This window comes from Mobula hypostoma, chromosome 2, assembly GCF_963921235.1.
Source record: "Mobula hypostoma chromosome 2, sMobHyp1.1, whole genome shotgun sequence".
Taxonomy (NCBI): Eukaryota; Metazoa; Chordata; class Chondrichthyes; order Myliobatiformes; family Myliobatidae; genus Mobula; species Mobula hypostoma.
This window is the reverse complement of record NC_086098.1, coordinates 116,236,068-116,260,983: the sequence shown is the minus strand read 5'-3', so window position 1 is coordinate 116,260,983 and position 24,916 is coordinate 116,236,068. Positions and strand designations below refer to the sequence as shown.

General features: G+C 41.7%; 1 protein-coding gene across 1 annotated transcript in view; it reads left to right on the top strand.

Moving 5' to 3' along the window:
• The window catches only part of LOC134357419 (dynein axonemal heavy chain 6-like), a 495,424-nt gene that overhangs the window by 277,060 nt on the left and 193,448 nt on the right, over positions 1 to 24,916 (top strand). Inside the window, exons 42-47 of the mRNA XM_063068992.1 lie at positions 278 to 354; positions 3,800 to 3,810; positions 12,781 to 12,784; positions 15,161 to 15,360; positions 18,438 to 18,566; positions 24,167 to 24,307. Coding sequence (XP_062925062.1) covers positions 278 to 354; positions 3,800 to 3,810; positions 12,781 to 12,784; positions 15,161 to 15,360; positions 18,438 to 18,566; positions 24,167 to 24,307 — 562 coding nt within the window. The remainder of the gene's footprint in view (positions 1 to 277; positions 355 to 3,799; positions 3,811 to 12,780; positions 12,785 to 15,160; positions 15,361 to 18,437; positions 18,567 to 24,166; positions 24,308 to 24,916) is intronic.

The following is a 24,916-nucleotide window of genomic DNA, read 5'->3' as shown; positions in this document are numbered from 1 at the left end:
ATGTGTTAGATAAGTATTTGAAAGGTCAAGGAATTGAGGGGTATAAGAAACTGGCAAAAAAGACGAGTATGTTCCAACATAGATCAGCCATGATCATATTGAATCATGACAGGCTTGAACAGCTGAGTGGCCTACTGCTGCTCCTATTTTCTTGCATTCCTCTATGCTCTAAAGGAATGCAAATTACTCTAGATGTGTGTGTGTTCCTTTTCATATTTACAGGGAGGGAGAAGGTCAGGTTTAGTAATGACTGCTTTCTGTGTGCTTCATTCCACAGCCTGGTGTCTGGCCTCACCCAGATGTTTGAGGGCTTCAACAGGAAAATAGACAAGAGTACTGCCTGCATTGATGGAGGTATGAGACTTCCATGGAAGTAGAAGCATAGAAACATAGAAAATAGGTGCAGGAGTAGGCCATTCGGCCCTTCCAGCCTGCACCGCCATTCAGCACGATCATGGCTGATCATCCAACTCAGAACTCTGTACCTGCCTTCTCTCCATACCCCCCGATCCCTTTAGCCACAAGGGCCATATCTAACTCCCACTTAAATATAGCCAATGAACTAGCCTCAACTGTTTCCTGTGGCAGAGAATTCCACAGATTCACCACTCTCTGTGTGAAGAAGTTTTTCCTCATCTCGGCCCTAAAAGGCTTCCCCTTTATCCTCAAACTGTGACCCCTCATTCTGGACTTCCCCAACATCGGGAACAATCTTCCTACATCTAGCCTGTCCAATCCCTTTAGAATTTTACACGTTTCAATAAGATCCCCCCTCAATCTTCTAAATTCCAGAGAGTATAAGCCTAGCCGATCCAGTCTTTCATCATATGAAAGTCCTGCCATCCCAGGAATCAATCTGGTAAACCTTCTTTGTACTCCCTCTATGGCAAGAAAGTCCTTCTTCAGATTAGGGGACCAAAACTGCACACAATACTCCAGGTGTGGTCTCACCAAGGCCTTGTACAACTGCAGTAGTACCTCCCTGCTCCTGTACTCGAATCCTCTCGCTATAAATGCCAGCATACCATTTGCCTTTTTCACCGCCTGCTGTACCTGCATGCCCACTTTCAATGACTGGTGTATAATGACACCCAGGTCTCGTTGCACCTCCCCTTTTCCTAATCGGCCACCATTCAGATAATAATCTGTTTTCCTGTTCTTGCCACCAAAGTGGATAACCTCACATTTATCCACATTAAATTGCATCTGCCATGAATTTGCCCACTCACCTAACCTATCCAAGTCACTCTGCATCCTCTTAGCATCCTCCTCACAGCTAACACTGCCGCCCAGCTTTGTGTCATCTGCAAACTTGGAGATGCTGCATTTAATTCCCTGGTCTAAGTCATTAATATATATTGTAAACAACTGGGGTCCCAGCACTGAACCTTGCGGTACCCCACTCGTCACTGCCTGCCATTCTGAAAAGGTCCCGTTTATTCCCACTCTTTGCTTCCTGTCTGCCAACCAATTCTCTCTCCACATCAATACCATACCCCCAATACCGTGTGCTTTAAGTTTGCACACTAACCTCCTGTGTGGGACCTTGTCAAAAGCCTTTTGAAAATCCAAATATACCACATCCACTGGTTCTCTCCTATCAACTTTACTAGTTACATCCTCAAAAAACTCTGAGATTCGTCAGACATGATTTTCCTTTCACAAATCCATGCTGTCTTCGTCTGATGATTTCACCGCTTTCCAAATGTGCTGTTATCACATCTTTGGTAACCGACTCTAGCATTTTCCCCACCGCCGATGTCAGGCGTACCGGTCTATAATTCCCCGGTTTCTCTCTCCTTCCTCTTTTAAAAAGCGGGGTTACATTAGCCACCCTCCAATCCTTAGGAACTAATCCAGAATCTAAAGAGTTTTGAAAAATTATCACTAATGCATCCACTATTTCTTGTGCTACTTCCTTAAGCACTCTGGGATGCAGACCATCTGGCCCAGGGGATTTATCTGCCTTCAATCCCTTCAATTTACCTAATACCACTTCCCTACTAACATGTATTTCCCTCAATTCCTCCATCTCACTAGACCCTCGGTCCCCTACTACTTCCAGAAGATTATTTATATCCTCCTTAGTGAAGTCAGAACCAAAGTAGTTATTCAATTGGTCTGCCATGTCCTTGTTCCCCATGATCAATTCACCTGTTTCTGACTGTAAGGGACCTACATTTGTCTTAACCAATCTTTTTCTTTTCACATATCTATAAAAGCTTTTACAGTCAGGTTTTATGTTCCCTGCCAGCTTTCTCTCATAATCTTTTTTCCCTTTCCTAATTAAGCCCTTTGTCCTCCTCTGCTGGACTCTGAATTTCTCCCAGTCCTCAGGTGTGCCGCTTTTTCTGGCTAATTTGTATGTTTCTTCTTTGGAATTGATACTATCCCTAATTTCTCTTGTACAAGTGTAGTGAGTGATCAAGGAAACAAACTGCAACTGTCGTTGTTCTCAAAATGTTACCGAGTAGTTTCACTGAATCATGGTTCCCTCTGTCCATCTCACCCTCCATCAGCAGGTCGGCCGTGAATTGTATTGATCTTGATTGTTTTGTTTTCCATAATCCTTCAACAAGAGTTTGCAACAAGTTGTAAATGTCAACTGATGAAATATTATGGACTGTTCTTCACCAGTGTTGTGCTACCAAAAGCTCCTCTTTATCACTTGGTAGCTGAAGCCATTTTAATCCAAATCATTATCTCTTGCATCGCAAAGTGGTGCAGGGCAACACAGGTTTCTGCTGAGCAATTCAAAAGGCATCACTTCACTTAAACATTTAAGGTCCCAGCCATGGAGTAAAGAGAATTATGAGAATTGTAAGAAGGGTAAGATGTTTCATTGGAGGCCAGTGGGGATAAATCCATAACATAAATCACTACAGGTCTGGGTGGCAGGGAGCAGAATGCCTGTAGATTGTTAGTAACTGTTACTCTAGATTCTAGCATCTGCAATCCCTTGTCCCTCACATATGAGAAGTACTCTGGCCCTTCGAACCTGCTCCCCATTTATCCAGATCGTGGTTGACTTTCCACCTTCATGTCATTTTCCTGCATTGCCCCCATCTTCCTTTCATTGCCTTAGTCAGGGGATACCTGTCAATCAACGACAGAGCCTCCTCAGCTTTTGGAGTAGAAATTTTGGAGGTTTCAAAATGAAGGAATGTAGGATGCTGAATGGTAATTGTGGTGTATAAAATTATGAGGTGCATAGTTAGGGTGAATGCATTCAGTCGTTTTCTCAGAGTTGGGGAATCAAAAATTAGAGGGAGTAGGTTTAAGATGAGAAGAGCAAGATTTAATAAAACTTGAGGGGCAAATTCTTTGCACATAGTGTGATCAGTATATGGAATGAGCTGCCAGAAGAACTGTTTGAGGCAGGTACAATTACAACTTATAAAATACAATTAGCCAAGTAAGTGGATAGGAAAGTTTTAGAAAGTTATAGGACTAGCTTGGTTGGGCATTTTGATCAGCATGGACAAATTGGGCTGACGATCCTGTTTCTGTGCTGTATGACTCTATGACCTTGGAACATTGTCTCCTAGAATTTATAATCCTTGAAAATGCATATCTTTTGGTATTATTAAGATTATCTGGTGAATTAATGGTCCAAAAACAATTCCCTGGTAGCACACTTCGAGGTCAAGCAATATCTGTCCTACATTGCACACTACGAGGTCGAGCAATATCTATATAAAAAAAGGAAAAGAAAGAAAAGAAAAGGAATGGAAAATAAAGAAACTATGCCAGAACAGGGTTTTGACCCACAACATCAATGATTCCTTTCCTCCCACAGATGCCTCCGACCTACTGAGTTCTTCCAGCTAGTTGTTTATTGCTCCAGATTCCAGCGTCTGCTGTCTCTTCTGTTGGACTTCATTCCTCATTTCCTTTGATGTTTCAATGGAACCAATGGGCCTGTTTCCATGCTATTTGACTAAATGAATCTATACTGATAGGAAAACTTTAGTAGGATATGGGCAAAACACAAGCAAATAGGATTAGTTTAGATGGGCTCCTGGCTGTCATGGGAAAGTTGGACATTCTCATTACTGGCCCAAGAAGTTGCTGCAGAATTCCTTGTCTTTAATACATGAATCTGTTACAGTTTTAGTCACTCCTTGTGAATTGGATGGATTAAGTTTTGCCTCAAGAATACATAATTTCTGTATCCAGATGAACAATCTCAAAAGCCTATGATTCAGTCCCTTTGCTTTCAGTCTTGAGAAAACTAGAGTCTGTCCACTCTTACTCCAGTTATTTTCAAACTGACCACACATTCTGGGATGGAGATCATAATTTATGGTAAGCATGCTGAAAAGTTCACTTTGCTCTCTGAAACAAGCTGTAGTGTTTAATGAATGAACATTCAATGACACTCCCCATTTTTTTCTCTCCTACATCTTTCCCTCATTCCCACCTGATATTAAATCCTGATTTTTCAAACCCTGTTATCCTTCACAGAGTCAAGAAAAGCACAGCACAGAAACAGGCCCTTTGTCCCATTTAGTCTGTGCCAAATCATTTGGACTGCCTACTCCCATTGATCTGCACCAGGGCCATGGCTCTCCATACCTCTACCAACGATGTACCTATCCAAACTTCTCTTAAATGTTGAAGTCGAACTTGCATGCACCATTCCACTCTCAGGACTCTCTTGGTGAAGAAGTTACTCCTCATGTTCTCCTTAGCCTTTTCACCTTTCATCCTTAACCCATGACCTCTAGTTGTAGTTCCACTCAACCTCAGTTAAAAAAGCCTGCTTGTATTTTCCCTATCTATACCCCTCATAATATTGGATACCTCTATCAAATCTCCCCTCAGTCTTTGGCATTCCAAGGAATAAAGTTCTAAACTATTTAATCTTTCCTTGTAACTCAGGTCCTCCAGATCCAGTAAAATCCTTGTAAATTTTCTATGTACTCTTTCAACCTTACTTACATCTTTCCCATAGGTAGGTGATCACAACTGCATACGATCCTCCTAATTAGGCCTCACCAATGCTTTATACAACTTCAACATAATATCCCATCTCCTGTACTCATTACTTTGATTTATGCATTCACTGCACCCATTCACAGTGTGGTAAACGTAGATTATAACAGCAAGCACACTAGAGGAGTACTTCAGTTGATTGTAAAAGGGTTTGTCATTTCCTGAGGCATCAGTAGGTGATTTAACAATGTAACTCTCATTTCTGTGCACTATCTCAAAGCTGTGCAATAAACATCCAGCCTAACCCAGTTCTCGATCATTATTTTAGTGTACAGCACTGCACATAAACACCTTTCAGCAATTAAACAAGCATTCCGTCTGAGCATTGCTCTGTCAGCTACACATTTTATTAGGTTCACCTGCACACCTGCTCATTAATGCAAAAATCTAATCAGCCAATCATATGGCAGCAACTCAATGCGTAAAAGCATGCAGACATGGTCAAGAGGTTCAGATGTTGTTCAGACCAAACTTCAGAATGGGAAAGAAATGTGATCTGAATAACCTTGACCATGGAATACCAGTCAGAGTGGTTTGAGTATCTCAGATACTGCTGATTCCCTGGGATTTTTACAATAGAGTTTATAGAGAATGGTGTGAAAAACAAAAAAAAAGTTCCAGTGAGCAGTTCTGTGGGCAAAAACACCTTGCTAATGAGATCTCTGAAAGCACAACATGTCAAACCTTGAAATGGATGGGCTACAGCAAAAGAAGACCTCAAACATACACTCAGTGGACACTTTACTAGGTACAGAAGATACCTAATAAGTAGCCACTGAGTGTGGAGCTCAGAATAATTTTGATAGCCTACTTCAATTTGCACTGAGCCTCTAGGTTCTGGAGACTGGTGTGTTTTGATCACTTCTGAGCTATCAAATAATTGATTTAAGAATCAAGTGAATGATGTTAGGTCTTGAGGTGTTGCTGGCAAAGTTACCATGTAGAGTAATGTTAATTCCTTTACCAACATCATCACTCATCCATCTCTACCATCTGTTACTTTAACCCATAACTCAGATCCTGATTTAGAATTGGATTGTCATCCATCAATTTTTATATACAACTGTTGGTTAAAAAATAGACAAAACTGAAAGTGGAGAAATGCACTTTCTGGAAGTTAACCACTATGCGGCTATTCAGCAAATCGCCACTTGGTACTGGTTCGCTTGGTTTGGGGTGAGGCTCAAGGCTTGGGATTTTGAAGCTCCTCCTGGGCAGGGCACGGATCTCCACCCAATGGAGTCAAGGGACAGGAAGGGACCGAACCCACCGCAGGGTAACGGCAATACGGCTTGGCTTACCCGACGGAGGCAAGGGACAGGAAGGGAGCTAGGTACAGCGTGGCTCCAAGACAAGACTTCAGGTGAGGCGAGAGTTACCAGCAAGACAAGGCAAGGCTTCAGGTAATGCAAGGTGAGGCAAGAACTTCAGGTGAGGCGAGAGTTACCGGCAAGACAAGGCAAGGCTTCAGGCAATGCAAGATGAGACAAGAACTTCAGGCAAGGCGAGAGTTACCGGCAAGACAAGGCAAGGCTTCAGGCAATGCAAGACGAGACAAGAACTTCAGGCAAGGCGAGAGTTACCGGCAAGACAAGGCGAGAAAGCAGAAGGCAGGGGAAGGGATACTAGGAGTAAGGACAAGAACAATCCAGCAGCCACGCCCTGGTTTCTGGAGGTATTTATGCAGCCAGCCCCAACGAGAACCAGCTGCCTTAATTAGTGCTCAACAGGAGCAGAAACAGGGTAGACAGGAAAACCTGGAGCAAAGGTCAATGGACCGGACCATGAACTGGAATGCGAACTTCATGGACCGGACCACGACACTAGCGGATTATGATCGGTATAAACTGTGAGTCGTTTATGAGTAGTACTAACATACACTTCAAAATGTTGTAATGCCAAAACAAGAGATAATAATTCCTTTTCTATTGTTGAATGATTTCTTTGATGAGCATTAAATTTCTTAAAAAAAATAAGCTACCGGACGATCAACTTCATCACCATCATCTCTTTGAAGTAACACTGCTCCTGCAGCTTCATCACTAGCATCTACAGCTAGCAAAAATGGCTTTTCAAAGTCAGGAGATTTGAGTACAGGTTGACTACATATTAATAGTTTTCAATTTATCAAAGGCTTCCTGACAAGACTCTGTCCAAAAGAACTTCTCATTTTTCTTCAAGAGATTAGTTAATAGAAGAGCAATACTCGCAAAATTCTTACAAAATTTTCTGTAATATCCTACCATACCCAAGAATCTTCTGAGAGTTTTCTTACCAATTGGAGTGGGTACTTCTAAGATTGCCTGAACTTTTGCTTGAATAGGAGCTAATTTTCCTTGACCCGCAACATAACCAAGGTAAGTCACTGTGGCATGGCCAAATTCACTTTTAGCTAAGTTAATAGTTAAGTTTGCTTTTGAAAGTCTCTCAAATAGTTTCTCCACCGCAGTAATATGTGCTTTCCACGTATTATTTCCTGTAACTAAATCATCAATATAGGCATCTGTATCTTTTAATCCATGAATCACACTATTAATCATCCTCTGAAAAGTACCTGGTGCAATTCTCTATCCCAAATGGAAGAACATTATATTCATATAACCCAGATGGGGTTACAAATGCAGAAATCTCTCTACCTCTATCCGTCAATGGAACACACCAATAACCTTTTAACAAATCAATATTTGTAAGGAATTTGTCTTGTCCAACTTTATCCACACCATCATCTACCCTAGGGATTGGATATGCATCAGTTTTCGTCACAGCATTCACCTTCCTGTAATCCGTACAAAACCTAATACTATTGTCTGGCTTAGGCACCATAACACACGGTGAACTCCAATTCGAATTAGAATATCTAATAATATCATTCTCTAACATATACTTAATTTCTTGTTCGGCAAGTTCACATTTTTCCCTGTTCATTTGATACGTATGTTGTTTTATGGATTTTTCATCTCCAACATCTACATCATGCGTAGCTACAGTGGTCCTTCTAGGAATGTCTGGAAATAAATCTCTATATAAAAAAATTAACTGCTTCATCTGCTCTCTCTGCTCTGGCTGTAAATCAGCTAATTTTTCATCAATATTTTTTAGAATTTTTGAATTTGGTAACCTGGCTGAAATAATGTTGGGTTTAAAATGAGTTTCAGATGAATCATCCATTAAGTTTTTATAAAGATCAGACTCATTATTGACCACAACAGTCATAGTAGCAGCTTCTCTCTCATAATACGATTTTATCATATTTATATGACACAGCTGTGTTGGCTTTCTTTGATCTGGGGTTTTTATCACGTAATCCACATCATTTAACTTAGATTTAGTATCATAAGGACCATGAAATTTAGCTTGTAATGGATTTGTTTGCACTGGGAAAAGAACCAACACCTTATCTCCAGGCTTAAATAACCTCATCCTAGCTTCCTTATCATACCACGTCTTCAGCTTCTCTTGAGCCAATTTTAAATTTTCCTTTGCCAAGCTTCAAGCTTTATATAATCTTTCTTTAAATTTTAAAACATAATCTAGCAAATTAGTGTGTACTTCTTTATTAATCCACTATTCCTTCAACAAGGCCAAAGGTCCTCGAACTCTATGCCCAAACACAAGTTCAAAAGGACTAAAACCTAATGATTCCTGAATTGCCTCCTTTACTGCAAAAAGTAGTAAATGTACACCTTCATCCCAGTCCTTTTCATTTTCCACACAATATGTCCTAATCATAGTTTTTAATGTAGAATGGAATCTCTCCAAGGCTTCTTGCAATTCTGGATGATAGGCTGATGAAATAATCTGTTTTGCGCCCAGTTTATAAACTATCTGCTGAAACAATCCCGACATAAAATTACTACCTTGATCTGATTGTATTTCCTTAGGCAACCCAAAATAAGTAAAGAATTTTATAAGAGCCTTTGTCACAGTTTTGGCTGTTGTATTCCTAAAAGGTACTGCCTCTGGAAACCTAGATGCTGTGCACATAGCAGTTAACAAGTATTGATGTCCAGTTTTAGTTTTTGGCAAAGGACCTACACAGTCTACAATGATTTTTGAGAACAGCTCACCAAATGCTGGAATTGGTTGCAGTGGGGCCACTGGATTAACTTGATTAGGTTTACCCACAATTTGACATGTATGACATGTTCTGCAAAATGTCGCTACATCTTTTCTTAAACTAGGCCAATAAAAATGTTTAAAAACCTTGTTCATAGTTTTCTTTACACCTAAATGACCACCCAAAGGAATACTATGAGCCATAGTTAAAATCTCATTTCGATAAACTTTAGGAACTACTACCTGGTGATTAACTTCCCATTCCTCACTAGCAGGAATTATAGGTGATCTCCACTTTCTCATTAATACTCCCTTTTCAAAATAATATCCTACTGCCACCGTCCTAATTTCACTATCTGGAAGAGCTTGTTCCTTTAATTTAACCATCTCAGGATCTCTACCCTGCTCTACTATCTTCTCCTTCCGAGATAAAGACAAATCTTCATGGTCAGACTTACTACCAAAATCCTGTTCAACTAATGTAGGTAAAAAAGTTTCTGATACATCCTCAAAATTTGAATCTTGAGTTGAACAGTCATGGGTAACAACCTTATCCCGTACATCAGTCTTTTTAGCCATAGCTGTTGTTACAACATAGGAAGAATCTGTGATAGAATCCCTCTGTGTTTCCTCAGAATTAGGATTTATTGTTAAATGCACTTCAGGAAAAACTTGTCCACCTGCTAAGTCATACCCTAACAAAAGAGAAACATCATTCACAGGTAAACAGGATTGTAATCCTACTTTAACAACCCCTGTAACTAATCCTGACCTTAAATTTACTCTATGTAAATGTACTAGCATAAGGGCACTCCCAACTCCTCTTATATAGTTTACCTCACCAACGTCAAACTCATCACTAAACTTTAGCACACTGTCTAATATTAGTGATTGAGAAGCTCCAGTATCTCTAAGTATTCTTATTGGTACTGAATTGGATCCTTCTTTCAAGGATACAAAGCCTTCTGTTATAAAAGATTCATATCCCCTCTTAACCTGGTCAGACTCTAACAAAACTTCATTAGTATTTATCAAACTCTATCAATTTACAGGTGTTTTAATATGCTGCACACAAGCATCTGGGACTGCTTCCTTCTTTTTCTTTTTCAATTGAAAACAGTTAGCTATTACATGTCCAGGTTTCTTACAGTAATTACCAATAATACCAAAATGTCTTTCCTTCACATGTCTCCCTTCATCTTTACTTTTCTCACTAACTTCAGATTTAATTTCTGGTTTACTTTGACTCTCTGTGCTATTTTCCTTTTAAAAGTTTTACCTGGAGAAAATTTATTCTTATGAATTAAAGCATACTCATCAGCTAATTTAGCAGTCTCCTGCAATGCAGCAGTGTCCCTTTCATTTAAGTATGTCCTCACTTCAACAGGAATGCTCCTTTTAAATTCCTCCAGTAAAATCAACTCTTTTAATTTATTATACTCCCCATTCACATTTTTAGAGGAAACCCATCTCTCAAAACACACAGATTTCTCGTAGGCAAATTCCACATAGGTTTTTTCCACAGATTTCTTCAAATTTCTGAATCTTTCTCTATATGCTTCCGGAACCAACTCATATATGCCTCCAATATATGCTGTTTAACAATATCATAATCCAATGTCTGCTCAGCATTTAAAGCTGTATAAACTTGTTGTGCCTTGCCTTTAATTATACTTTGTAACATCACCAGCCATTGCTCTTTCAGCCACCCTAAACTCAGAGCAACAATTTCAAAATGCTGGAAATATTTGTCCACTTCAGCTTCATTGAATGGAGGAGCCAAAATAACCTCAGGACTAGCAATAAACTGTTTCTTAGAACCAGAAGACTGATTTCCGGACTTTAATTTCTCCATCTCTAGCTCAAATTTCCTCTGGTTTTCAGCTTCTCTTTCTTTAAATTCCCTTATTTTATGGGCCTCTCTAGCCTTGAATTCTTCTGTTTATTTTCAGCTTCTAACCAACTTCTTTCCAAATCAGCTTCTAATTGCTTTAACTTTATTTGTTCAAGATGTAACTGCATTTCCAGATTGCTCATTGGAAACCTATCTAACACCTCATCATCAAACATTTTCAAACTGATATAATGCTCAGCGATTTTACTTTGAATTAAGGCCTTTGTAGTACTCTTCGTAATTCTCTTAATATCCAACCTCCTAGCAATCTCCGATACAACAGGTTTTCCTGCATTCGCTAAAAACTCTGGGTGAGGCGAATCCATAAAGTCGTCAATATTCATTACAGCTGAATACCACTCACACACCAATCAAACTAAAAAATAATCAGGTAATTCCCTTTTCAAATCAGAATGGCAATTAAACAAGCACTTAAGTTCAAAATTTTGGAACAAAATCCCAGACGAGCCCCTACAATTTCTGTAACGTAACCAGCAACAATGAATATCAATCGAGTCAGGTTATATAAAAAAAACCAAACATTTATTAAACACGGATAAACAATTAAAAAAAACGAAAACCTTAACTGGAAGTTAACCGCTATGCGGCCATTCAACAAATCGCCACTCGGTACTGGTTCTTAAAGCGATAAATGTGAAAACAGTTCTTAAAGCGGTAAAGTCAAATACAGTTCTTAAAATGGTAAATTCTGAAGTCCAACAGATCTATACATTCAATTGGGAGAAACTTCTCTGGAGAAGGATTTCTTCATAGACGTGACTTTACTGCTGGTTCTGTCCAAAAGGATTCAGGATGAAGAAAATAAACGGCTTAAAACAACTGACCTTTCTTCCGGCGAGCAAATCCTGCATGAACTACCTTTCTCTTTTGGCAGGAGTTATCTTCAATGCAGGTCGCTACTTCTTCAACGAAGACTCAATAGAGTCGATCCTTTATTAAACTGCCGAACATTACCAACTTCTCTTAATCCTTCATATCCCATACTTCGATTAAAGTCTTCACTCTCCAATACTACTGAAAAGGTACATCGACAAATCTGGCAGAAATGGGTAAACTGCCAATCCAGCACTATTGTACCTTACAATAGAACGTAACACTCCATTTTAAAAATGAAACTGCGTCATAAAACAAATACGCAACGGAACGGAGACACTAAGTTCTAACTGGAAAACTAACTGCGTCACCAGGGGTCTTCCCTTTTATACCCGTGGTGAACATGTCATCACGTGACCTCACATCGGCGGGAAAATTACATCAGGTGACCTCCAAAAGACCATTACATCATTCTCACAAGAAAGTCACAAGATCTCCTTGAGGTATGTAACATAAACAGCTGTGACATGATTTCCTGACTCTTGTAGTCAATGTACTAACCAATGAAGTCAAGCATGTCATTTGTCGTCTTTACCACCTTATCTAATTACATGGCCTTTGAAATTACGTACTATGGGCTGTGGAAGCTCGGTCACTCAGCTCAAAGATTAATAGATTCCCAGGCATGAAGGGGTTTGAGATAAACAAAGAAAGTCATGCATGCTGAGCTGGACATCCTACCTTTCCTCCACGCAACTCCCTTCATCAAGATCAGGCCTGATTTTGGTGAAGGGAGTGCACGCAGGAAGGGTGGACGTCCAACTCTTGTTCCTGCTTCCTGTGTTCTTATGAGTAACAACACTTACACAACCTTGGAAAGGAATCATACAGATGAGCTCACATTACACTCTCCATCTGCATTGTGACATTGTAATGATGCACCATGCAGACAATGTGTAAAGTGACTGCTCTGTTCTCTACATGAACACTATCTCCAGTTAAGTAAGACAATTAAACAATTCATTCATTCCCAAGAATGCCAGTTCAGTGATAAGTTCACACATCAGGGCCACATTCTGTCACTGAATTTCAGCAACTGAGTCACATCTAATTGGTCTCAAGCAGAATCAGTGAAGGAAACGAAAGGACACTTCTCAATGGAGAAAGTGGGTGGTGGGAGGGGGTGTCAGTGAGTGTCAAGTTCCAAGTAGTTCAAGGTTTTGAACAAATTGTGCTGTGAGTAGGTTTGGTGACAGGCTGGTGCTGAATCAGTATACAAGAAAGGGACATCAGTAATGCTCTTGTGTCTTCATGAAAGCTCAGACAACTTTTAGACAAGATCTGTCAACAAAGCAACCTTCAGTGAGACAACTGACTGTTTCCCCATGTTGATTTGTTCCTGTAAATCCAAGGTAAATCAAGATGCAAGGTAAATCAGATTCCCACCTTCCATGATGAACCTGTGGACTAGACTGCCATCTAGAGCCCTGACAGCACATAACTCTGAGATACAATACTGTACAAACATAGAAAGTTATAGCCATAGTCATAGATCATGGAAACAGGCCCTTCAGTCCAACTTGTCCATGCTGACTGTGCCTCCAGTGAACTAGTTCCATCTAGTGCATTTGGCCCATAGCTCTCTAAACCTCTCCTGTCCATGTACTTATCTAGATGGCTGTTGAATATTGCTAACATATCCATCTCAGCCACTATTTCTGACAGTTCATTCCAAATGCGTATCACCCTTTATGTAAATAAGCTGCCCCAATTTTCTTTTAAATCTCTCACCTCTGATTTTAAACCTGCAGTATGTCCTCTTATCTTTAGCAATCCTTTCCCTAGGAGAAAGACTGTGCTTTCATCCACATTCCCCTCTATTCCCCTTGTGATCTTATATACCCATATCAAGTCACCCCTCAATCTCCTATGTTCCAAGAGAAGGCCGCAGATGGAAGTCTTTACCACTATTTAAACTGAAGTTCACCTTCACCTGGGAAGGAATGGTGGGCAGAGCTGATATTAATGTGCTCAGAGTGATGAACCAGTAGCATTAAGTATATGATCCCTAGTACACCATTAGGTAGAGCTCAAGGAATGTGGGCTAAGCCTGAAGTAAAAATAACCTTGGCTTGGTCCTGCACGTGAATGAAGAAAAATAGACAACAGAGACCTGTGTCAGTAATTATAGAGGTGAGCTGGTAGGAATGTTCATTGCCACCACCATCTGCTCTTTCAAGGGGATAAAAAAAATCTCCTGGCACTATTTTAGATGAGGCGAAGCCATAATTGGTCTCCTGGCCAATCTGTAGCATCAGGACATTCTTTTTGAACTATGTACGACACACGATGCCCTGACCTGCTGACAAAAATCTTCCCACACCATATCTTTGGGCCTTGTGGTTCTCAGACAGCAGATTGCTGACTTTGTGGACTACACAGAACATCACCTGTTGGATGACAGTGCATTAGAACGTAGCACTGTGCTATCAGGTCCCTTAAGATGGCCTTCCATTGTGGATGATCTACTTTAGGCCTCAACTCCTCTTCTGTGCCAGTTTCACAGAACTCTCAATTCTTCAATCTTTTAAATATTATCTATCTCCAATGAACTTCTACCCTCCAAGAAAAATAATGTTGGCACACCTCAGTTTTTTATGCCTAGCCCCATATTTTGCAGCTACGTGGCCTGCTTGATTGTTTCCCACTGGTGGAAACATCACTACATCTACCCTTTTTAAGCCCCTTTAGGATCTAATATATTTGAATAAGGTCACCCCTCATTCTTCAAAACCCTAAAGAGTAGGAATGGATTCCTTATGTCTTCTCCTCCTGTCAACAAGGTCATGGTGTTAGTTTCACTTCCTGCCTCTTCACTGCACACCAAATATCAGTGTCTGTTGACCTTGAATATACTCAGTGATTTATGGCCCATTGGAAAGGATACTTGTAAAGATTAATGATCCTCTGACAGTAATGTATTTCTTCATTTCCATTTGAATAAACAGCTTCTTACTAATGGAGACACAAATAACTGCAGATGCCAGGATCTGGAGCAACACAGGATCTACTGAAGGAACTCAACAGGGTGAGCAGCATCAGTGGGAAAAAAGGAATTATCAGTGTTTCAAGTCAAAACCATGCATCAGGACTGAGAGTGGGAGTGGAGAGGTGAGATGTTTGTCCACCTTCTCCTCTCTACTCTCAGTCCTGATGCAAGGTTTTGGACCTGAAACATCAATAATTTCTTTCCTCCACAGATGTTCTATGACAAAATGAGCTCCTCCAGGAAATTGTTTGTTAAGTTACAGGATTTATCACCCTCAGAGACTGCGTACATTTTTAATGGATTTTCTTTCTCTTGTTGAACCGGCTCAGTTTGCAGCGGTACAGGTGTGGAATTGGCTAAGAAGCACATTGCTCAGGCAGCCACCCTGTCCAGTCGTGAAAACAAGGAGGTGAAGTTTGGCGCCGTGCTGATGAGTACCCAGACCACTTCAGCCCAAACCCAGACTCAGATCCTAAGCAACCTGGTGAAGAGAAGCAGGAGCAGGCGGAGCGCGGAGAGAAACAAACAGGTTGGTGCACTGATGTGTGCAGAGAATGGGTCATTTCCGCTCAGCTCAAGCCACAGTGCAATCACAATGGCCGCTGTGCCATTTAAGGAAAATGAGATGTGTCAGGGAAAGGTGAGAGACACAGTCATTTATTGTTTATAATTAGTGCTGCAATACGTGGTTGGCAGGGCCTTCAACTATTCCCCGTCTATAATTACTCTTGAGAGCCTAGTGGTGAGAGCCATCTGGTGAACCAAATCCCTGCTGGATCATGATGATGCACAACCTAAAAGGCGAACCCGAAACTTATATTCCATGTGTCTGCTGCCAGAGGTGGGGGAAGGGGAGTGGTTTGGAGGGGCTGACAGAGCAGGCTGGGTAAGTAATAGGTGTGAACTTTGTAGATACTACACCCTACAGCCCTGGTAGGCCAGCAGTGGAGGGAGGGAGTACACACTCAGTGTGACCCCTGTGTGTATTCAGTGTACCCCAAATGTGCAGTCCCAGTGTGTATTCAGTGTATCCCAAGTATGTAGTCCCACTGTGTATTCAGTGTACCCCAAATGTGTAGTCCCACTGTGTATTCAGTGTACCCCTAATGTGTAGTCTCAGTGTGTATTCAGTGTATCACATTGTGTACTCGCAGTGTTTATTCTGTGTTCTCCAAGTTTGTACACAGTCCACCTCCAGTATGTACTCAGTATAACCCCTGCTTTTACATGGTGTTCTTTCAGTGCATGCTCCATATGCCCCTAGTGTTTACCCATTGACTTCCCAGCGTGTGCTCAATGTACACCCTGTGTGTACTCAGTATAAAGCCAGTGCGTGTTCAGAGTATCCCAGGTCAGTGTGTATTGAGAGTGCTCAGGTGTACTCACAGTCTGCTCCTGGTGTGTACCCAGTATACCCTCAGTGTATTCTCATTGTACATCCAGTGTGTATTCAGTGAACTTCTGCTGTGTATTCAGAATACAGTATTCAATATACAGCCCATGTGTACACAGGATACTCTCTGTGTGTATTCAGAGTACCGCCAGTGTATAATCAATGTACTCCTAGTGTCGACTCAGTATACCGCAAGTGTGTGATCAGTGTAACCCTAGTGTGTACTTAATGCACTCCCAGTATGTGCGCGGTCTAGAACATAGAACAGTACTGCACGGTACTGGTTTTTGGCCCATGATGTTGTCCCAACCTTTATAAATCTATTCCACAATCAATCTAATCCTTCCCTCCTACACAACCCATAACCCTCCATTTTTCTTCTATCTGTGTACTTATCTAAGACTCTTTTAAGTTGCCTTTTGTATCATCCTCTAAATCCATCCCCAGCCTTGCTTTCCAGGAACCCACCACTCTGTGTAAAAAGCCTACATCTAACATCTTCCCTAAACATTCCTATGCTTCCTTTGAATAGAAATCCTCTAGTATTGACTATTGCTTCCTTGGGGAAGAGGTGCTAGCTGTTCCCTCTATCTATCCCTCTCATAATCTCTAACAAATACACCTCTATCAAGTCACTCCAAAGAGAAAAGCCTAGATCGTTCTGTCTTTCATCTTAAGACATGTTCTCTAATCAGATAACATTTGGTAAATCTGCTGTGCACCATCCCTAAAGTTTCCACATCCTTTCTGCGACAAGGTGCCCAGAACTGAAAGCAATACTCTAAGAGTTTTACAGAGCAGCAATTCTTGAAATCTCTCTCCCAACTAATGAAGGCCAGCTCACTATGTGCCTTTTTAACCACCCTAACAAATTGTTTGGCAACTTTGAGAGATCTCTGGAGATGGACCCCAAAACTCTCTGTTTCTCCACATGGCTATTAATCCTTGTACTCTGCTTTCAACTTCAAACTTCCAAAGAGTATTACTTCACACTTTTTCAGACTGACCTCCATAGGCCACCTCTCAGCCCAGCTCTGCATCCTGTCTATCCTATTGTAACCTGCGACAATCTCCTCCACTATCCACAAAACCCACAACATTTGTGTCATCTGCTAACTTGCTAAACCACCCCTTTACTTCCTCATCCAAGTCATTTACAAAAAATCATAGACTAGGGGCCCCAGGACAGATTTCTGTGGAACACCACTAGTCACCATCCTCCCGGCAGAATACACCCCATCTGCTACCACCCTCTTCCTTCTGTGGACAAGCCAGTTCCAATTCCATGCAGCCAAATTTCAATGGATCTCAGCCTGATGACTTTCTGGATGAGCCTGTTATAAGGAACCTTGTCAACCACTTTACTAAAATGCATCCTGGTATGTAGTCAATCTGCTACAAGGTGCACTCTGTGTTTTCTCAATGTATGCTCAGTATAGTGAATGTGCTCCAGGTGCTTACTCTGTACTCCCAATGTGTACTCAGTGTATTTTGTGTACCCCAGTATGTACTTAGTGATCTCCTGGCAGACACTCAGTGTTCTCCTGGTTTGTACACATCATACTATCTATGTATACTTGCTGTACTCCCAGTATGTACTCTGTACCCACGTGGTATGTACTTAGTGTACTCTTAATGTATACTCTATATCCCCTTATGTGAACGAAGTATACTCCCGATCAGTAAACAGTGTAGTCTTAGTGTTCCTCCAGCCATCGCCTACTCAGTGTCTACCCTGTGTTTACCTCCTGTCCTCTCAATGGGTTCTCAGTGCACCCCTGCTCCCCCCACCCACAGTGTTCTCAGTCTACTCTGTTTAATCCCAGTGTGTTCTCTGTATACTCACACTGTATATTCAATGTATCCACAGTGTCTCAGTGTACCTGAGTGTGTTCTTGATGTACCACCAGTGTGTACTCAATGTAACCCCAATGTATCCTCAGTTTACTCCCAGTGTGTACTCTGTATACTCTCACTGTGTGTTCAGTGTATACTCATGGTGTGTATTCGGTACATTTCCAGTGTGTCTCAGTCTCTCAATACTCCCGGTGTGTTTTCCATGTAGCAGCAGTGCACACACAGTATATTCCCAATCAGTAAACAGTATTACTCTGTGCTTACTCACTGTCCTCCCAGCTCTGTGTATTTATTGATCTTGGTCAGTGTACATGCTTGTCACCGCTGTGCTGTTGGTTGCTCACTGTGCCCGTCAGGTGATTGTGTTTGTCGATGACCTGAACATGCCTGCTGTGGAGAAGTATGGAGCTCAGCCTCCGCTTGAGCTAATCCGTCAATTTCTTGACCTCGGTGGATTCTTTGATGTTATGAATCTAAAGTGGCTGGTATGTTTCTTATTTTTCTATTCATGTGTTTTCAAGCTATTTAATCAGAATAAATGAAATAATGTGGCCAGACAAATATTGTGTATACAAGAACAGGTCAAAGACTGAGGGTCATGTGGTGAGTGACTCACTTCTTCACACCTTCCCACCATCTACAAGGCACAAGTTAGAGGGAGTTGATGCTCACCATTTTCCAAGCAGATTACAGATCCAACAACTCTCAGGAAGTTCACTGCCATCCATGGGATCCAGGGTGAGCTAGCCTTTGGCGGACAGAAGCAGAGGGTGGTGGTAGAGGGTTGTTTATCGGACCAGAGGTGTGCTGCAGGGATTAATACTGGTTTCACCGTTGCTTGTCATATACTCCGCATTAATGACTTGTTGAGAATGTGGGTGACATGATTAGTGAGTTTGCAGATGGCATCAAAATTGGTGGTGTAGTTGTCGCTGAAGAAAGTTGCCTAAGGTCACAACAGGATCTCAATTAAGAGCGTATGCGAATGACAGATGGAATTTAATTCAAATAAGTGTGAAGAAATACATTTTGAAAGTTTAAATCGGGGTAGGACTTGCAGAGTGAATGGCAGGGCCCTGGGGAATGTTGGTGAACAGAGGGCGTACAAGTGCGTAGTTCCCTGAAAGTGCAACACAGGTAGACAGAGCATTGAAGAAGACGCATAACATGTTTGCCTTTTTCGGCTGAGGCACTGAGTGTAAGACTTGAGACATCATGTAATAATTGTACAAAACTCTGGTTAGGGTGCATTTAAAGATCACATGGATGAACTACAACAATTGTTCATCCCAGTTTGGCAAAAGAATAAACCAGGGAAGGTAGTGCACCCGTGGCTGACAAGGGAAATTAGAGATGGTATCAATTCTAAAGAAGAAACATACAAATTAGCCAGAAAAAGTGGCACACCTGAGGACTGGGAGAAATTCAGAGTCCAGCAGAGGAGGACAAAGGGCTTAATTAAGAAAGGCAAAAAAGATTATGAGAGAAAGCTGGCAGGGAACATAAAACCTGACTGTAAAAGCTTTTATAGATATATGAAAAGAAAAAGATTGGTTAAGACAAATGTAGGTCCCTTACAGTCAGAAACAGGTGAATTGATCATGGGGAACAAGGACATGGCAGACCAATTGAATAACTACTTTGGTTCTGTCTTCACTAAGGAGGACATAAATAATCTTCCGGAAATAGTAGGGGACCGAGGGTCTAGTGAGATGGAGGAACTGAGGGAAATACATGTTAGTAGGGAAGTGGTGTTAGGTAAATTAAAGGGATTAGAGGCAGATAAATCCCCAGGGCCAGATGGTCTGCATCCCAGATTGCTTAAGGAAGTGGCCCGAGAAATAGTGGATGCATTAGTGATAATTTTTCAAAACTCTTTAGATTCTGGATTTGTTCCTGAGGATTGGAGGGTGGCTAATGTAACACCACTTTTTAAAAAAGGAGGGAGAGAGAAACCGGGGAATTATAGACCGGTTAGCCTGACATCGGTGGTGGGGAAAATGCTAGAGTCAGTTATCAAAGATGTGATAACAGCACATTTGGAAAGTGGTGAAATCATCGAACAAAGTCAGCATGAATTTGTGAAAAGAAAATCATGTCTGACGAACCTCATAGAATTTTTTGAGGATGTAACTAGTAGAGTGGATAGGGGAGAACCAGTGGATGTGGTATATTTGGATTTTCAAAAGGCTTTTGACAAGGTCCCACACAGGAGATTTATGTGCAAACTTAAAGCACACGGTATTGGGGGTATGGTATTGATGTGGATAGAGAATTGGTTGGCAAACAGGAAGCAAAGAGTGGGAATAAACGGGACCTTTTCAGAATGGCAGGCAGTGACTAGTGGGGTACCACAAGGCTCAGTGCTGGGACCCTAGTTGTTTACAATATATATTAATGACTTAGACGAGGGAATTAAATGCAGCATTTCCAAGTTTGCGGATGACACGAAGCTGGGCGGCAGTGTTAGCTGTGAGGAGGATGCTAAGAGGATGCAGGGTGACTTGGATAGGTTAGGTGAGTGGGCAAATTCACGGCAGATGCAATTTAATGTGGATAAATGTAAGGTTATCCACTTTGGCGGCAAGAACAGGAAAACAGATTATTATCTGAATGGTGGCCGATTAGGAAAAGGGGAGGTGCAATGAGACCTGGGTGTCATTGTACACCAGTCATTGAAAGTGGGCATGCAGGTACAGCAGGCGGTGAAAAAGGCGAATGGTATACTAGCATTCATAGCAAGAGGATTTGAGTACAGGAGCAGGGAGGTACTACTGGAGTTGTACAAGGCCTTGGTGAGACCACACCTGGAGTATTGTGTGCAGTTTTGGTCCCCTAATCTGAGGAAAGACATTCTTGCCATAGAGGGAGTACAAAGAAGGTTTACCAGATTGGCTCCTGGAATGGCAGGACTTTCATATGATGAAAGATTGGATCGACTAGGCTTGTACTCTCTGGAATTTAGAAGATTGAGGGGGGATCTGATTGAAACGTATAAAACTCTAAAGGGATTGGACAGGCTACATGCAGGAAGATTGTTCCCGATGTTGGGGAAGTCCAGAAAGAGGGGTCACAGTTTGAGGACAGAGGGGAAGCCTTTTAGGACCAAGATGAGGAAAAACTTCTTCACACAGAGAGTGGTGAATCTGTGGAATTCTCTGCCACAGGAAACAGTTGAGGCCAGTTCATTGGCTATATTTAAGAGGGAGTTAGATATGGCCCTTGTGGCTAAAGGGATCGGGGGTATGGAGAGAAGGCAGGTACAGGGTTCTGATTGGATGATCAGCCATGATCGTACTGAATGGCGGTGCAGGCTGGAAGGACTGAATGGTCTACTCCTGCACCTATTTTCTATGTTTCTATGTTTCTATGCACATGCAGTATTATGTACAGTTCTTGTCACAAAACTATACGAAAGATGTGACTAAGACAGAGAGGGTGCAGAAAAGATTCACAAGCATGGTACCTGGATTGGAGCCCTTGAGTTACTAGGTGTGATTGGATAGTGTAGGTCTGTTCCTGTCGGAGCAATTGAGGCTCAGAGGTGACACAAAACTGAGACACACACAAGGTAAATAGCCAGTGCCTCTTTCCCATAGCAGGGATGTGTAAAACTAGACAGCATAGGTTTAAGGTGAGAGGGACAGAGGTTTAAGGGAACCTAAAGGATAAATTTTTCACACAGTGTTTGGTATTGAGAATGAGCTGCCAGAGGAGGTGGTGGAGACAGGAATAGTGGTACTGTTTAAGAGTCATCTGTACAGGTACTTGAATACGTAGGAATAGAGGATGTGGAATTAGTCATAGGTTGGCATAGATACAGTGGGTTGAAGGATACGCTGGGGTAGATTAGACATGGCTTTCAGTCCATTGTGGCACTGTCAGGTCAAAGGCAACACTATCTATCCTATTCCCACTTTCCGGCACTGGCTCCATAGCCCTGCAGGTCACAGTTCTTCAAGTACACACCGAGTGTATAATGTGGGGAGGTTCCATACCTCACCACCCTCTGGATGAAAATAAAATTCTTATCCTCCTTCCAAAGCTTTTACCAGTTATATTAAATCTATGCCTTCAAGTTTCTTGATTCTTTGTTTAGGGAAATAGGCCTTCTGATTTCTTATTACTTGGCTCCTCATAATTCTATACCCCTCAGTAAGTTTCCCTTCAGCCTTTTCTGTTCCTAAAGAAATAACACGACCTATCCAATCTCTCCTCGAAGCTAAAGTTTCAAATCATGCTAATACTATCGTCCTTTCCTCTGCACCCTTCTCCAGTGCAAGCACATGTGTAATGTGGTGACCAGAACTGTACAAGGTCCTCAGGCTATGGCCTGAGAACTATGTATGTAGTTCAAAAATAATTAGCATCATATGGCTGCCTATCCTGCTACCTCTAAGAATCTGTGAACACGTAAAGTTCCCACGTCTCTCTGCACTTCCCACAATCCTCCAACGTACTGAATATTCCCTTGCTTTCTCGTACTTCCTAAATTCGCTGAATTAATTCAATTTGGACTTCTCTGCCCAATTAACCAGGCCACCTATATCTTCCACGAGTGTAGTGAAAAACTTATTTGCAGTTTCACAGGCACAGAGTATCAGTTAAGCAGCACTCACAAGAAAAAAACATAAAGTAAACGTAACTGATACCCGTGTTTTACAAGAAAGAACACAATTAAAACAAAAAATGCCCATTGTAGTGCAGAGTGATCAGAGGGGTTGTAATGTTGGTATACTGAAGTAGTGAATAGGGTTATTCAGATTGCTTCAAGAACTGAATGGTTGAAGGGAAGCAGCTGTTATCTGGCTGGATGATGGGAATCTTGGATGATAGATGCTGCCTTCTTGCACTTCAGACTTTGCCTTCAAGTCTAAATCATTAATATGTGCAAAGAAAAGCAAAGAGCTGAGTATTAAGCCTTGCAGAATCCCACTGGTGACAGCTGTCAGTTACAAATATTGACTTTCTTGCAAGGTGTATGGAGTAAGTGGGACTAGCTCAGTTAGGCAGTTTGGTTGGCAGAGATTAGTTGGGCCAAAGGGCCTATTTCTGTGCTGTTTAGCTATTTGATTCAATGACTCTGGAGGTAGGAAAGGTTTGGTGCAACTTTTCTAAGTGATTTGGTGAGACCATGTACAGTTGTGGTCTCCGTATTTAAGAAAGGATGTGCTTATTCATTTCACACTAGTGAAATTTAGGAGACTGCTAGACAGGTATATGGAGGAATTTAAGGTGGGGGGTTATATGGGAGGCAGGATTTAAGGGTCGGCACAACATTGTGGGCCAAAGGGCCTGTACTGTGCTGTACAATTCTATGTTCTACGTTATGGTGGAGGCAGTGGGGAATAGATTCATCAGGTTGACTTCAAGATGGAGGAGTTGATGAATGGTTGAGCAAATTGGGCTGAAACCCATTGGAATTTAGAAGATTGTGAGGGGATTTTATCATAACATCACATTATGAGGAGTCTGACAGGGTGAGTGCTGAGAGGATTTTACTCCTGTTGGGGGTATCTAGAACCAGGGAGCATAGGTTTAGAATAAGGACCGTCCATTTAAATTGGAAATGAGGAGGAACTTTCTCTCTCAGAAGGTGATAAATCTGAAATTCTCTGTCCCAGAGACTAGGAATTATTTGATTTACACATTCTGCTGTAACACCATTGATTCTTTTTTTGGGACTTTTGTTTCCAATTTAGAAAGCTGCTTTTCAACTTAACTCTCCCCACCCTCATCACAAAGCATTGGATCAAAATATATATTTCACCCATACTTTCTGATTTATGAAATATGGACACATATTTTCAAGGAGGACATTCCTATAGGGAACAATTACTGTGAAGCCCTATGGAACCCCAGTGGTATCTTTACATTCTCAAACACACTCAACAACTATCACTGCCCATCACCAAGCCAGATTTTAGTCCCTTGAATGCATGGGTTTTATGGTCACCAGTAGGGTCAGGGACAAAATGGGCCCTTACCGCGAGTTTTGTGCCTGTGCTTGGGTGCAAGATGTTCAAGTTGATTGCTGGTGTCTCACCATGTCTTTCCTGCTCTTTCCGCTCTGGCCCACACCAAGCAAGTGGAGGATTTGACCCTGGTGGCAGCTTGTGCACCTCCGGGTGGTGCACGGAGTGAGCTCAGTCAACGTTTGCTCAAACACTTCTGCACCTTCACCCTGCCCCAGCCCTCAACCAAGTCAATGCAGCACATCTTCCAGGTAAGTGCTTGATCCTGCAGGGAACATGTTAGACACAGGTTCCATCACTCCCCGGGCAGGGACAGCGCGGATTAGATACAAACTGAAACTCTCTCTAACATACATCAAAGCACGGATTATACACAGAGTGAAGCTCCATCTACACAGTCCCATCACACACTCCCAGGGCAGGAACAGCACACGTTAGACACAAACTGAAGCTCCCTCAATGCTGTCCTGTCAAAGCAACAATGAGGCCATAAGATATAGAAGCAGAATTAGGCTATTCAGTCCATCAAGTCTGTTCCATCATTCAATAATGACTGATTTTTTTAAAAACCCCATTTTGTCACCTCCTCCTCAAATATCCTTAAACCTCTTACCAAGCATGAACTGATCAATCTCTGCATTAAATACACCCAATAGCTTGACTTCTACAGCCCTCTGTGGCAATGAATTCCACAGATTCACCACTCTCTAGCTAAAGCAGGGGCTCAACGAGGAACATTAATTTCTCTCTCCCACAGACCCATTGAGTTCTACCAGTAGATTGTTGCTGCCTCTAGACTCACCTGTCACATACTCTCACTGCAGTGACAGCATAGGGTTGTAGGTACAGAGTAAAGCTCC